The sequence below is a fragment of the Lynx canadensis genome, chromosome F1 (genome assembly GCF_007474595.2).
Source record: "Lynx canadensis isolate LIC74 chromosome F1, mLynCan4.pri.v2, whole genome shotgun sequence".
NCBI classification, from domain to species: Eukaryota; Metazoa; Chordata; class Mammalia; order Carnivora; family Felidae; genus Lynx; species Lynx canadensis.
This window is the reverse complement of record NC_044319.2, coordinates 65,414,040-65,428,429: the sequence shown is the minus strand read 5'-3', so window position 1 is coordinate 65,428,429 and position 14,390 is coordinate 65,414,040. Positions and strand designations below refer to the sequence as shown.

Here is a 14,390-nt window from a genome sequence, read left to right as displayed (position 1 = left end):
GGGATGGGGACTGGGATCATAGGAGGACACAGGGATGGGGACCGGGATCATAGGAGGGCACGGGGATGGGGACCGGGATCATAGGAGGGCACACCATGACAGCATCATCACTCCAAGTGATTGTTAGATAATACAAGTGCCCCAGAGCAAAGTGCAGTGTCTAAAGAAGGTGGACGCTGGAGGAAGGTGACGTTTATACAGCACGTAAATGATCGTTCTGAGAAGTTTGCATTCCCTTCTGAAAGCCAATAAGAACCCCCAAGGAAAGAGAAAGGTGACATTCTCAAACCCATACGAGCCTTTTCCTCCTGCTCACACGTCTGCCCAAGGAATCCCAGTCTATTGGCAATGCTGCCGTGCTAAGTCCAGCAAAAAGGCAGCACAGATTTCTCAGGCTCCCAGGATAACAGGTGCATTTGCAGGGATCTCGGTTTCCTTTGGCAGAAAATTGTTTAAAAAACAAAAATCCCTATTTTTTATTTTTCCCAGAGAGCTCGGGGTGAATTCAAACTATGGCCATCTCAACCTCACCCACCCCCAGCACTGGAGGCTGTGATTGGAATCGGATGAAAGGCAAAGAGGCTGCAAATCTTATTTTATTTATCATCCCAAGGAGTTTCGGTGACTCTGCGTCTGAAGCAAAATCTCTCAGGGGTCAGGGGGATGAGGTGAGTCCTTGCGATTCAGGAGGAGACGATCATGGCAAACCTGATTATTCAGCGGGTGGGATTCAGACTGTGTAAAGCTTTCCTGTTATTTAATGTAGATTTGAGAAACAAAGGTATAGAAAAATCAGTGCGATTTGAGGTTGTCGAGAGGGGAGAAGAAAGCCAGCCGTGGGCCAGGCACCTTAGGGAATCCAAAGATGCGTAGGTAGTGTCCTCAAAGAATTTACAGTCTAGAGGCGAGTATGGAAAAGCGATAAAACGGCACAAGTATGACAAGGCAAGATGGTATGGAGGTTTTGAATTAGGTAGAAGGCGGGTCGATGAAACTTGGTAGGTTCAGGAAATAAAGGCTCAGAGGTGAGGAAGCACGCCTCACGTCCTGAGAATTTCAGATGACTCATTTCAGCTAAAGCAATATGTGAAGGGAGCATCTCAATATTGAGAGGTTGATACGACTTCTACCCTCGTCCTGTTCGGAGATGGTCATATTATCATGAGATTCAGTGGGGCTAAATGTGTATCATAATTTCGCACACTGTTAAACTGGATTACCTTCTCCAGAACTTCATCAGAGGCTTCATGACCGAGGTCCAGCAGTTCCCGACCAGTCTCCTCAGCAGATTGGAATCGGTCATCATAAGAGTCAATCTCGTGCTAGGGTCACAAGACGGAATGTCTTAAAATTCAGCAAGAAACCTTCTGGGGGGCTTGGCGCCTCCCTCTTCCTCCTCCTGGGGAGGCTCTTCTTCTCTACCTTGTGCTGCCCATGCCTGTCCAGCAGGGCCTCCCCACCAGCCACATCTGTGGGCAGCTCATCAGCATTGATCAGAGCAGACTTCTCTTTCATCCACCCTGAGAGCTCCTCGTAGTCAGATAAGAAGCGCTGATACCTGCAGGGAAGTTAAGGTAAAGGGCCGGAAGGAGAAACCAGGTAGGTGTGAGTGGACTTGGGAGCCTGGAGTTGGGGTTGGGTTGAGCTGAGATGTCCAACGTGCTCCTCACCCTTATCCCCGCCCCCCTCCCACTGCCCTGATGCACTGCCTGTTCCTTTAATGGTGCAGGCTGTCCCTCACTCCAGGCTGCAGACTCCCCGGACGGGTGCATTGCTGTGTGACGAGGCGCAGGGGCCCTGCTTCTCCAACATCACAACGTCGCACCTACCCCGGAAGCACTTGAACTGGAGTAAAGCACTTTGGCCAACGAGGCCAAAGTATAAGCCCTGACACGTAAATAACAGGAAGCAGAGCTGGGGTTAGGAGCCCTCATGCACCTTAGCTCACCCTTGACCCTATTCATAAAAACAAAACCACGAAAATGGTTACTTAGTCGAACATTTAAATGCTCACCAGTTACTTTGGGATCGTAAAAGTAGGATAAACACTGTCTTCTGGGGTTTTAATGATTAACCATAAACATTAACTACTGAAATGGTACCCGGCTTTTTGGCAAGCCAGCCCACACGGCATTCAGGAAATAATTCCAGATTTATTTTTACGCCCTTCAGCCTGGAAGTTTATTTCGGTGCCTAAACTGGGGCCAGGATTTTGGTGTTTCTTTAGCTGCTTTTCCGGGTCCCCGGGCAGCTTCCTAGCATCCTACAACTGTGCAAGTGGAAGAAGACGGACGGGGTGCAGTGAGTGGAGGTGCCATTCTGACCGTCACATCAACCTGCAGAGGGCTCCTCTTAACAAATGAAGCTTCTTTTTGCCTCGACCAGTGAGGAGGCGGGAGGGCTGGGTCCCTCCTCATGTCTTCGCTTTCACTCTTAATTTCTGCTTTTGACGTTACACCCGAACCCTATAGAGAGAGAGCAAGAGGGAGGAGGGGGTTCCCACCAATAAGAAGCCTGCAGCTTCTCATATCTGCTGGCCGCCAAGGCGCGGATGTGCTCCCAGTTGGAGACCAGCTCCTCCTTCATTTGTTGGATCTGAGATGCATCTGAAGGGTGGGAAAGCATCAGCCTGTCTGCTTTGGCACTCAACTCCTTTACCTTTGGGGAAAAAGAAAGAGGGAAAGGGGATGAGAAAGAAATGCGGTGGGAAATCCAAGCACTCTGATTCTCCCTGACAAAGTTTGGCGGGAGAGATCCGAGAAAGCAGCCGTATGAATACTAATAACTTAATACACGTACACTGAGGCTTTTATGTTAATATGCGGACGTGCTATTTCAGCATTAATAATTTACTGACCGTGTTTGTTTCTTATGGTGCTTAGCATTTCACACGTGTTTGCTTGTTTTCCAGTCTTTTGAAAATAGTACTCAGAGGTAGAAACTATTCTTATTCCCCTTTTATGCGAAAGCTGGGATGGTATTTATTAGTGCAAGGGCATTTAGTGACTAAGTACCAGGAGCAAGGTTTAGACCTCAGGCTGTCACTCACCACCCTCTACACTGTTTCCATAAATATTGTTGTGGGAATCATTATATTCAACTATCATCAGATGTCGTCTAGGATTTGAGATTTTGTTATCCGGAGAAAAAAGTAAGACAAAATACAAAACTGCTCCAGGGACAGAGCTACGGTCAGGGCACAGCACACGGGGCCCTTCAGTGGGCTGACTGCTGTGCATACTCCATGGAGTTGGTTGAACTTATGGGTGATGTTGTGAGGGGGAAGAAGCAAAGATGGAAGTCAGTCTGGAGCAGGGGCTTGTACTAAGTTCCGGCATGCCTATGTCTATTCCTCTAGGGATAGGGACCCGCGTCTTCCAGCTTTCAGGTAAAGGGTTAGTACCCAAAATCTATAAAGAACTTATCAAAAAACAAAGAATCCAGCGAAGAAAGGGGCAGAAGACATGAATGGACACTTCTCCAAAGAAGACATCCAGATGGCCAACCGACACACGAAAAAATGCTCCACATCACTCATCATCAGGGAGACACAAATCAAAACCCCAATGAGATACCACCTCCCACCTGTCAGAATGACTAACATTAACAATGCGGGAAACAATAGATGTTGGAGAGGATGTGGAGAAAGAGGAACACTTTTGCACTGTTGGTGAGAATGCGACCTGGTGAAGCCACTCTGGAAAACGGTATGGAGGTTCCTCAAAAAGTTAAGAGTAGAACTACCTTGCAACCCAGCAATTGCACTACTAGGTACTTATCCAAAGGATACAGGGGTGCTGATTTGAAGGGGTACATGCATCCCAAGGTTTACAGCAGTGCTATTGACAATAGCCGAAGTATGGAAAGCGCCCAAACATCGACTGAAGAATGGATAAAGAAGGTGTGGTATATATAAACAATGGAGTATTACTCGGCAATCAAAAAGAAGGAAAGCTTGCCATTTGCAATGTGGATGGGACTAGTATACTATGCTAAACAAAACAAGTCCGCCAGAGAAAGACAAATATCATATGATTTCACTCATATATGGAACTTAAGAAACAAAACAGATGAACGTGGAGGAAAAGAAGGAAAAATAAGACAAAAACAGGGAGGGAGGCAAACCATAAGAGACCCTTCGATACAGAGAACAACCTGAGGGTTGCTGGAGGGGAGGTGGGTGGGGGGATGGGCTAAATGGGGGATGGGCATTGAGGAAGGCACCTGTTGGGAAGAGCACTGGGTGTTCTATGTAAGTGATGAACCAGTGGATTCTACCCCTAAAACCAAGACTATACTCTATGTTAACTAACTTGAATTTAAATAAATAAAATTTTTAAAAAAGGAGAAGAAAACCCAAAGGTAGACCTAGTAACGTGCCCTAGGTGTCTCTGAGTTTCTTATAGAAGAGCAAGAAGAAATGTCTTCCCTTATCTACCGAGTGCAGGAAAAAAACCAAGCAAGATTGAGCTGGAACTGACGAGCTTTTTCTTTGACCAAAGAAAAGATTCCCTGGCTGCAGGTACAGAGTGAGATTAGGAGGCCATTGTGGGAGGTAGCTTTTTTTTTTGTTTTTAAATCACGAAATTCATTGCAAAAAAACACAAGACTATATAAAAATCTGTGTATCTTTAAAGAAAACTAAAGGCTATCCAATGGCCATGTATAAGTCACGAACTAGAACAAGAAGAATATTCAGGGCCGAGGAATTTCTCCCTCATTGAAATAATGAACTTACTGCATCCTCTGGAGGCAAGATGGCCAGCAAATACCTCTTCTAGCCCAGGAGGCTGGCCGTTCTTCCAGCAGTGGCTTACCTTGTCCTGCATGACTGCAAGGTTCCTCTCAAGACCTTTGTGACTGTGGAACAGCGCCTCAGAGCTAATGAGATCTTTGCCATAGTCCTCAGAGGTGAGTTGAGGCTCCTTCTCTTTGATCCACTGGACGGCCTCCGTCACATCCCTGCCAGACAGCCACATGAGCTCCAACAAAGAAGATGTCAGGAATTACAGGGCAAACAACACACACGGCAGAGACCGCCCTGATCCACTCGGCTAGCAATTACCTGGAATTCCTACTCACTATCGAAGAGTAATGCAAAGAGTTCTTGCTTTTAATGGCTTCCTTTGACATGTAGGGGCCTGGGCATCTCCCTGGTCATTGGGCCTCTGCATATACTTCCCATATCTGGGTCAGCTCTTCATGAGTCTTTCTTCTTCCCAACTCAACCTTCCACTCCCATCCAGTTCGTAATATGCTTTCCTTGCCTCTGCAGCCTTTCTATCACTAATTTACCTGCGCTTTTATAGCTTTAGGCTCCAGTCATCACACGCTTGGCCACGGGGTGGGTCACAGCTGCCTTAACTACGCTCTCCCTTGCAGCCTTAAATGCAAGCACATGATTTCCTTTGGTTTGAGGGATTGGCCGGTAATTGCCAGCAGCAGACAGAGGCCGGCACAATTAGATGTGGCGCTGTCGTAGACTTTCCCATAACGTGCGGGCCAGATTCGTACCTTTTGAATCGCTGGAGGTCTGCAGCATTGGCCAGCGTCTCCTGTCGCTGCCCAGCCAGGCTGAGGAGACGCTTCCAGGCGGTGTTCACCTCATCCTGCTTTAGCTTAATCAAGGGCAGGTCAGGATGTTTCTCCTGTGGGAGGGGACCAGTGCGGGAGTGAGGCAAAGCTGAGATTATTCCAAAAATCATTTGACATTTCTCATTTCATGCTAGTTCGTACTTTGCCAGGCATGGAGAATGACCTTTTGGCCAGATCCCAATCTTCACCTTAGCCCTGTGCCCTAGCTTTAACCCGATCCACATTGCCAAAATCCAGAGGCCAAGCGCCCAGATACGGTCTCTCTCACTCGCAGCCCTGGGGCACCCTATTAACACACATTGCCCAGCCATGGTGTTATTTTCAGAATTCCACCTTGTTGGTGCCTGCTAATCCCCGGAAAATCCTGAAAACCAAGGAAGAAAAAGCCCCATCTGTGAAATATGACTTTATTTTCCAACACTCTGCTACTGGGGTTCTTAACTCCTCTCGGGTCCTGACGCCTTCGAGAATCTACTGAGAGATTATACAGAATTCTACGCACATGTATCCACATTTAATTTTGGAGAAAAACTTCATGGATTGCTGCAAAGCATCTAAAGCACTGAAATTAATGAATACTAGGTTAAGTTAACAGCGTAAGCCTATGTTGACACTTGGCACTTTTGAGTAGTTCCCACGTGTCTGTCTTTCTGCTCCTCCTGTCCCTGTCTCTTCACATTTCCAGTCCCAATTCTGAAGCCGCTCCAGACGGGATTTTCGAGCCTCTCCTTCCTGGATAGATGGTCCTTTCTGTTTGGCGCTGTGTGGGTCCCGGTGCAAAAGAGCAGAGGACGCGCTCTAAGCTGTGTTGATCCTTCCCGTGGTAGGTTAGATAAATGGCCATGCTATTTTACCAGGAAGCCTTCCTTTCCAGACGTGAAGTCCGTTTCCTCACGCTTTGGATCTGGGTTGGCCTATGACTCATTTACCATAGAATGTGCCAGAAATGATACGAACTTCTGTACTTTCAGCTTCTGTTCTAACCTTTGGAATGCTGACACATAAACATGAAAGACCGTGTGGAGAAACCCCTCGTTATCCTCGCCAAGGCCGCAGACGTGGGGGCAAGGCCGTTTTGGACCCTCCGCCCCGACTAAGCCACCAAATAACTGTAGCCACTTAAGAAACCCAGGGGGGACCAGGAGCATTGTCTAGTGGAACAGCTGAACCACTGAATCCGGAAGAAGTAACACGTTTGTTGTTTTCAGTTTTGTGACGGTTTGTGAGACAGCACCGAATAACTAAACAACTTCCACAACAGGACAAAGGTGGCGGAAAGAGAAAATTTAGAGACTGTTGGAAACGCGGCCTGGGAAAAAACGGAGAGTCAGTTACTTTCCCCCCTCAGGTACCCGTTCGTCCTGAAATCTCGGTTCTGTTAGTACAGAAAGATCGTTGCCGTTCTGGAGATGCAGTGAGGATGAGACCATATGGAAAAGCACAATAGCCAACGCTTGGAGTTTCGAATTCCTTTATAACCACATAAAATTTCCTTTACATCCACATAAAATTTCCTTTATATACAAATAAAACCAGGCTGTCTTCCCGGTTTTCTTGGCACATCCTACAGTTATGTAGCCCCACACCGAATTGTTTGCCTGCTCAGATATTGAAAGCTTATTTAAACATTTTCTTAAGTAAAGGAAGGTAAATCTGCCTCTCTTCTCCTTCCCCCACCCACAAACATCATGTATAATGACATCGTCCATATTACAGTAGCCCACCATTATTTCACATTCTTTGCTGCTTTATTCGGGTTCTTCTCCATGAAAAGAGTGCTGCATAAAACTGAGTGGTTGACCGACTGGTGTTCCGCACAGGAGTTACCCGGTTGCGGGTCTCATTCCTCCGCGCATCTGCACAGGCACACCCACAGGTGTGAACACATACGCTCTCCCTCCCAGTCACGCCTCTATTTGCACAGACTGGCAAGGGATGGGCCCGGACAGGAGAGGAAGTTGCCCCGGACCTGTTACGACAAGGACATGCAGCCTTGTTTTCTCCCGATGCCCGTGTCCCTCACGTCCCACCTGCTGATGGCGGAAGGCTTTGGCTATCAGGAGCCCTTCCCTGCATTGACCCTCTGCTCCCCATCTCACCTCGGCACACTGGTTGGCATACTGGTTCATTCCATCCAATTTTCTTTTCTGAGTTTCCAGGTCCGCCTGGAACTCCTCAAACTTCTTATGCAGGACCTCTGTGCGTTCCCAGTCCTCACCCAGCTCTGCTGACGTCACTATAGCCTCCTGTGGACCAGGAAAGTCTGTTGAGTCACTGGCAAACGTTCAGAATTCCTGCAGTTCAAATGCCTCAAACCATTGCCCACACTCCCCGGAAATCTCAGAAAGAGGGGCTGGTGGGGCTTGGGAGAGACCTTGAGGAAAGAGCCAGAAGCAGGAGCGGGTGTCCGGAGGGAGCACTCTGGCCCAGGGCATGGCACTCTTTGAGGTAATCTTCCAGAAAGACCAGGGACGTGGTTGGCCAAGGCTCCCGGAAGCACCCTTTGTACTTTGGAACATAAGAAATAAATTCATCCTGGTTCTACTCAGGTCAACACACTGAGTATCCGCAAAAGGGCTGCACTATGCACTTTCTTGCTTACTTGTTATCTTCAGCCCTAACTACGGGATCATTCTTTCAGTGTCTAGAAAAATAGTTACAGGTACTGAGAGGCAGCCCTTAGGGAGGGAGCAAGCAACACCGCCAGCCTGGACCCAGAGTCAGAGCAAAAATTCAGGAGAAGGAGCCGAGGGGCACGGAAAGTAGCCGGGGACAGGCCGGGAGCACTTTCTCCCCACATTGTAATGTCAGTGGTCTCCCCCACATCTCTGCCAAAATTCCTACTTTCCGGGAACAGGGTCCAGGAACAGGCACCCAGACTGGTTTACAAATAGCCTGCGTTCAACTGCCGCGGGGTGCCTGGGACGCGAACGGGAAGTCCTCTGTGTCCTGCGTGGTCCCCACCTTGTCTCCGATCCACTCCAAGGTGTCGGCGCACTCCTGCAGGTACTGCTGTAGACGCAGGGCCCGCAGCAACAGGGCGCCCCTCTCCCGGGTCAGCTCCAGAAGGAGGTCCCACAGCGTGCGCAGCTGTTCCAGATGGGCCTTTGGGAAGAGAGGCAAAACCGCTCAGACACCGCACCTGCCTAGGGCAGCTGGGGCAGGTGCACACTCCACCGGGGGGCAGGGGGGCTGGATAAAAATGTCATCCGCCCGTGCATTAACGGCTCCACCAAACATTTACAGGAGGAAATCGACATGCACGGGATGTGCTGCTAAACCAGGCCGGATGTGATCTGCCACGAGAGAAAAAAATGTAAACGTGCTTTGAGGTTTTACAGGATGAAACGATTGCCGACCACAAGACAGGAGGCCACAAAGATTCATGGAAGAGTGCTCATGTGAACTGAACCTTGAGGAACAGATAGGATTTGGAAAGGTCCATGATAGGCAGAGGGCGTTCTAAGTACTGGCCAAGTCGTAGAAGAAACTTAGCACGAACTGTTTGCCAGAAGGAGTGAGAGTTACAGTTTTGCTAACTTGTAGTGGAAATTCGTGGCACCAAAACCATAAGAGAATTTTTGGACTATGCAGTCGAAGGCTTTGACGCCAGGTTAGCTTAGAAGATCATGTATTACATAACTTGAAAAACTGAAGGTATCGTCTGTGTTATGTCCTCAAGAATCTTATATTTTCCAACTGGTCCACGGCATAAGGTAGCACACAGACCACACTTCTCTCCGAATCCCATAGCGGTGCAGTCTGATGGAGCATGGTGAGTCTGATAGTTGTGAAAAGGTTTCGAACGTGGCTCAAATATTGTAATTGATGTAGGGGATCTGTGGCACACAAAGCTGGGAATGACACAAAAATGATTTCAATTGTACACCAATAGGTACGTTTTGAGATTTTTCTTGTTACAGACTCTTCTTTCCAATAAGGTTCTCTTCTGGTTAAAGTCTGTGTTGTCTGACCATATTTTGTTGACAGTAAAATGGACCAGAATTTGTATGCCAAATGTGGAAAGACTAGACCCAATTTTTAAATATGTAACGTAAATCTGGGCTGACGCTTCCAAAACAAAACAAAACAAAAAAACTCAGTGAAAAAAAGAAAAAAGAAAGAAAGAAAGAAAGGAAGGAAGGAAGGAAGGAAGGAAGGAAGGAAGGAAGAAAGAAAGATCTCACTCATGCAGAAGAGATCCTGAAGTGACTTTATCAACACAAGCATGTTGGAAGAGTGTGTGAATGAAGTCAGAAAAGAGTTGATCCGTTAGTAATGGATTCCAAAGGGGTGATGGTCTTCAGTCCTCAGTGTTCAGGGAGGACTTTCTGAAGACGGGATTTGGGGAGCAGATGTACAGAACTACGATAGTAGTCACAGCATGTGGGCTGTGAAGAGAAGGAGGCATCACAGACAGACAGGTATTTCAGAGAAGATTCAAATGGCAGAACATCCCTTGTTTGAAGAGTCTAAGGAACATGGACCCTGAGGTCAGAAGAAATAATCAGAAATGACATTTGGGAGGGGCCCCCGGATGGCTCAGTTGGTTGAACGTCTGACTCTTGATTTTGGCTCAGGTCATGATCCCAGGGTCATGGGATCCAGCCCCGCGTCGGGCTCCACAACGAGCATGGAGCCTGCTTGGGATTCTCTCTCTGTCCCTTTGTCCCTCCCCCACTCACACCCTGTCTCTGTAAAAAAAGAAAAATTAAAAAAAAATGAAAAAAAAATGAGGTGACATTTGGGAAGGCCAAGTCATCTGGGACACGTGGAACTGGGTTGAAAAGGACTTGATCTTCAGCGAAGTTATCCTGCGGTGCTCAAGGAGGAGCGTGATGCTACCCCAGGATAGCTTTCGTGTCATAGCTCTTTTCCCACCCCAGGAACAGGAGGACGTCCCGTCGTTTTTCCTGCCCCACCCCACTAGAAGATCAGAGGCAGGAACCCCGGTTCCAAGCCAGCTGCATCTAGCTGCATACCTGGCATAATCAATGAAAACTCTGATAACGTAATAAAAAGTTGGACTCGTCTCTTCCAGAGTCATGTCGTATAGTTACCTTGGTGTCCTCATGGGCAAAATGCCCCTCGGCAAACCGGGTTTCCCTGATCTCTTCCAGCTCAGGAATGACCCTGGACTTTGCTTGCACTTCTGCTTCCAAAGATTCATGCTTCCGATACTTGCCCTGAAGTTTAGGAATCAGAGGACAAGGTTACGGAGACAGAAGGAGGCAAACCGTAAGAGACTCTTGAAACCTGAGAATAAACTGGAGGTTGATGGGGGGGTGGGGGGAGGGGAAAGTGGGTGAGGGGCATGGAGGAGGGCACCTGCGGGGATGAGCACTGGGTGTTGTCTGGAAACCAATTTGGCGGTAAATTTCATATTTAAAAAAATAAATAAAACAAAATAAAAACTTGTAAAAAATAAAAAGTGAATTAAAACTTTAAAAGTAAAAATAAAACAAAGTATGGGTATACTTAAAAAAAAAAAAGAAATCAGAGGACATGGCTAATGAAGCCTAGCGTCCCTGGGTCCTAAAAATGTTCTTCTGTTCCTTTTTTTACTTTCGGGCGGAACTACTTGCTTCACAACCTAGATTAAGTGGTAACCCGTGCTCAGGGCTGGAGGAGTCACATCTTACAAGAAATGGTCACTCCTGGCCCCCCCAGGCTCAAAGTCAAGGGCCACAGAGAAATGTTTTGTCCTGTTCCCATCGCCTTTGGGGAGTTTCCAGTAAATACCCTCCATCGCCATCGGTGGGGATGAGAAGATGCCCCACATTTGTTCCTCTTCAGAAAAGAGGAAGTAAGTGCTATGGAAAGTTGAACGCAATGAGGAAAGTGATTATTACAATAATGGCTTTTTTGTGATTGAGATGTTTTTGCTTCTCAGATTATGCTGTTATTGGCCTATATAAATGGATGCACTTAATCCATATCACTTTGTTCTTGACCCAGTGCTTCCTCTCCAACATCAAGTACCCTTTTTTTTTTTTCAACGTTTATTTTTATTTTTGGGACAGAGAGAGACAGAGCATGAACGGGGGAGGGGCAGAGAGAGAGGGAGACACAGAATGGGAAACAGGCTCCAGGCTCTGAGCCATCAGCCCAGAGCCTGATGCGGGGCTCGAACTCATGGACCGCGAGATCGTGACCTGGCTGAAGTCGGATGCTTAACCGACTGCGCCACCCAGGCGCCCCTCAAGTACCCTTTTTAGGTAGGTTAACTTTTCTCCTGGTCGTGACTCTGTCACATGCTGTAGGACAAGGAGGAGAGGAGCTTCCACCAAAGCTCTCCTCCTGACACCTGTCAAGTGGACTTATGAAGGGCATGGATAGCCCCTTGGGAGAAACCCAGGAAAAATTCCACTCTGCTCCTATCCTTCTGAGCAGGGTGGAGGGCAACTGATTCTGAGGCACTGACGTTTCTTCACCTCAAAATATTAAAATCACAGAGTGTGTCATAAATTCTTTGAACTCTCAGTCACTGTTTTGCTCATGGCTTAATTTCAGATTCAGAATACATTCATAGAGGGGCGCCTGGGTGGCTCATCAGTTAAGTGCCCAACTCCTGGTTTCAGCTCAGGTCATGATCTCATGGTTTGTGAGTTCGAGCACTACATTGGGCTCTGAGCTGACAGGGCAGAGCCCGCTTGGGATTCTCTCTCTCTCCCTCTGTCTCTGACCCTCCCATTCTCTCTCTCTCTCTGTCTCTCTCTCAAAAATAAATAAATGAACTTAAAAAAAAGAATACATTCATAGAGCGAGTTTCGCTTGTAAATAAGGCACTGAGGCTTGAGAAGTGAAAGACACGGGCCATTTAGAAATAGAATTATGGTCCCTAATGGGTAGTCTGATCTTTCTGTGACATTATCGCCTGACAGTTAACTAACTAGGCACTTACATTACAAGAATGTTACCCTCCCTGGAGATCTCAGGGTCTGCTCTGGGGAAGTCAAACAACTGAGTACCTGTATGTTAGTTAGATCTTCGTAGCTCTTATCATCTGCAATCTTGAGTTTCTCTAAGACCCACTTCTCTAGGTCATCTGCATCCCGTCTGAAAACCTGGTAATGATAGGACTCTTCGAGCTTCTGACCCCTCTCCGCAACCAGCTCCTTGAACCTCTGGTACCGAGTCAGCACCTCCCGACGTCTCTCCTGGATCGCCTCCGCAGTTTCCAGCACCTTTGGGCCACTAGTCTCCATAGCCTGAAAGTTAAAAATCTTCTCTTACTGGTGCTCAAATCTCTATGATGTCCCTTTTGTATGTACCAAGGCCTTTACTCATGTGGGACTTAGATTCAGATGTCTTGAAGCCTGTTGTTATTAGGGGTCCAGTGTATCTACATAATTTCAACCTTATCTAGCTACCCTTTTGGCTAATAATTCTTTAGCACTCAAGACATTCTTCCAACTTTTCACATAAATGTGTGCCAACATCTATTACATTCTATAAATTAAGATATATATATAAATATAAATATATATATATATATAAATTAATTAGGATATATAATATATACATTCTGTATACAAATTAAGTCAAAATTAATCTTCTCCACTTTTTTATTTGCTTTATATTTACAAACACTACAAACAAAAAGTTCAGCACATCTTTTATCCAATTATCATACATTTCAAATTATTAGCATCTCAGTAATTGGCTTCCACAACATAAAAGGTTATACTGTTAAACACCATAAGTGGCACCAACCTGTTTAGGGCAATAACTTGAAAAATCTCCAGAGGATTACCTTCATTCATCTGGATGTGGGCACAGTTTCCCCTAGCTTACCTCCGCCAGGACACTGAATATCAAGTTCAAATTTTAATCTTCCTCTGAAATATAATTGCTACTCTGTATATCGCTTTTACTACTTGGGCTACAGAATCAACTCATTCTCTACAGACCCAGATCTTTCTTGTGTACTATTTTCCTCCAAGTTCTCTACTTGTTCTATATACGGACCCGTGTAAATGGGTCATCGCTAGATTTTCATGCTATAAAGCCACAAGCTTAAGGTTGTGGTTTAAAACGGGATACTCACAAGAAGAGAGTCAAAATCAATCTTCTCTACTTCTTAAAAGCCAAGAAACAATGCTTACAGATTCTGTCCAAGACGGTACAGAAAGGTCAAACGAGACTGCTTTCCTCATTATATCAATGACAAACTGTGCCATAAAGAATTCCATACTCACGGTTTCCTTTGGAAAGCGTTTCACTTTTCGTAAAGGTCAAGAACCTGGCAAGACAAGATGTTTCCAGAAGAGAGAGGAATAGAGAGAGAGAGAGAATTCACATGGAATTGTTTAGTCTTCTTCCGATAAAAATGAAAGAAATGGTACACACGTGGAAGAGTCAAAAAGAAAAAAAAAGAAAGAAAAGAAAAGCCCTGGGCCCAGACTCCCGCCAGCTAGAGTCTCTGTTATCTTCAGAAGGCAGGAGACACGTTCAGCAGAGGCAGCTGTTAACTTGGGCAGTCGCTGGGTGACTCAGCGGTTCAGAGACTGTATGTAGCTCTAAAAGTTTCTCAGGAGGAACTATTTCCTATTTCATAGGAAATAAAAGGAAGGTTTTTTCTTTAAATGAAAAGTTAGAAAGCAAAAGCCATTACAGATAGACGTAAGATAAAGAAGCCGTGTTATAATTCTGTGTTGTTTCTTTGACTCGTCTTAGATGCTATGTCTGCGAATGGCAAATCATGAAGGAATTCTGGGTCATCCGCTCTCTGGACTCTGCAGAATTAAAAGAACTTGGGGGCACACATAGGTTCTTGTTCCAACCCATCTCTA

General features: G+C 46.4%; 1 protein-coding gene across 1 annotated transcript in view; it reads right to left on the bottom strand.

Annotated features, from left to right (window-relative positions):
* The window catches only part of SPTA1 (spectrin alpha, erythrocytic 1), a 64,277-nt gene extending 50,234 nt beyond the window's left edge, over positions 1 to 14,043 (bottom strand). The window contains exons 1-10 of the mRNA XM_030302491.1: positions 13,797 to 14,043; positions 12,567 to 12,806; positions 10,656 to 10,781; positions 8,560 to 8,700; positions 7,695 to 7,841; positions 5,515 to 5,648; positions 4,818 to 4,962; positions 2,504 to 2,658; positions 1,423 to 1,558; positions 1,221 to 1,322 (exon numbers count right to left, since the gene is read on the bottom strand). Coding sequence (XP_030158351.1) covers positions 1,221 to 1,322; positions 1,423 to 1,558; positions 2,504 to 2,658; positions 4,818 to 4,962; positions 5,515 to 5,648; positions 7,695 to 7,841; positions 8,560 to 8,700; positions 10,656 to 10,781; positions 12,567 to 12,803 — 1,323 coding nt within the window. The 5' untranslated portion in view covers positions 12,804 to 12,806; positions 13,797 to 14,043. The remainder of the gene's footprint in view (positions 1 to 1,220; positions 1,323 to 1,422; positions 1,559 to 2,503; positions 2,659 to 4,817; positions 4,963 to 5,514; positions 5,649 to 7,694; positions 7,842 to 8,559; positions 8,701 to 10,655; positions 10,782 to 12,566; positions 12,807 to 13,796) is intronic.
* Between the last annotated feature and the right edge of the window lie 347 nt (positions 14,044 to 14,390).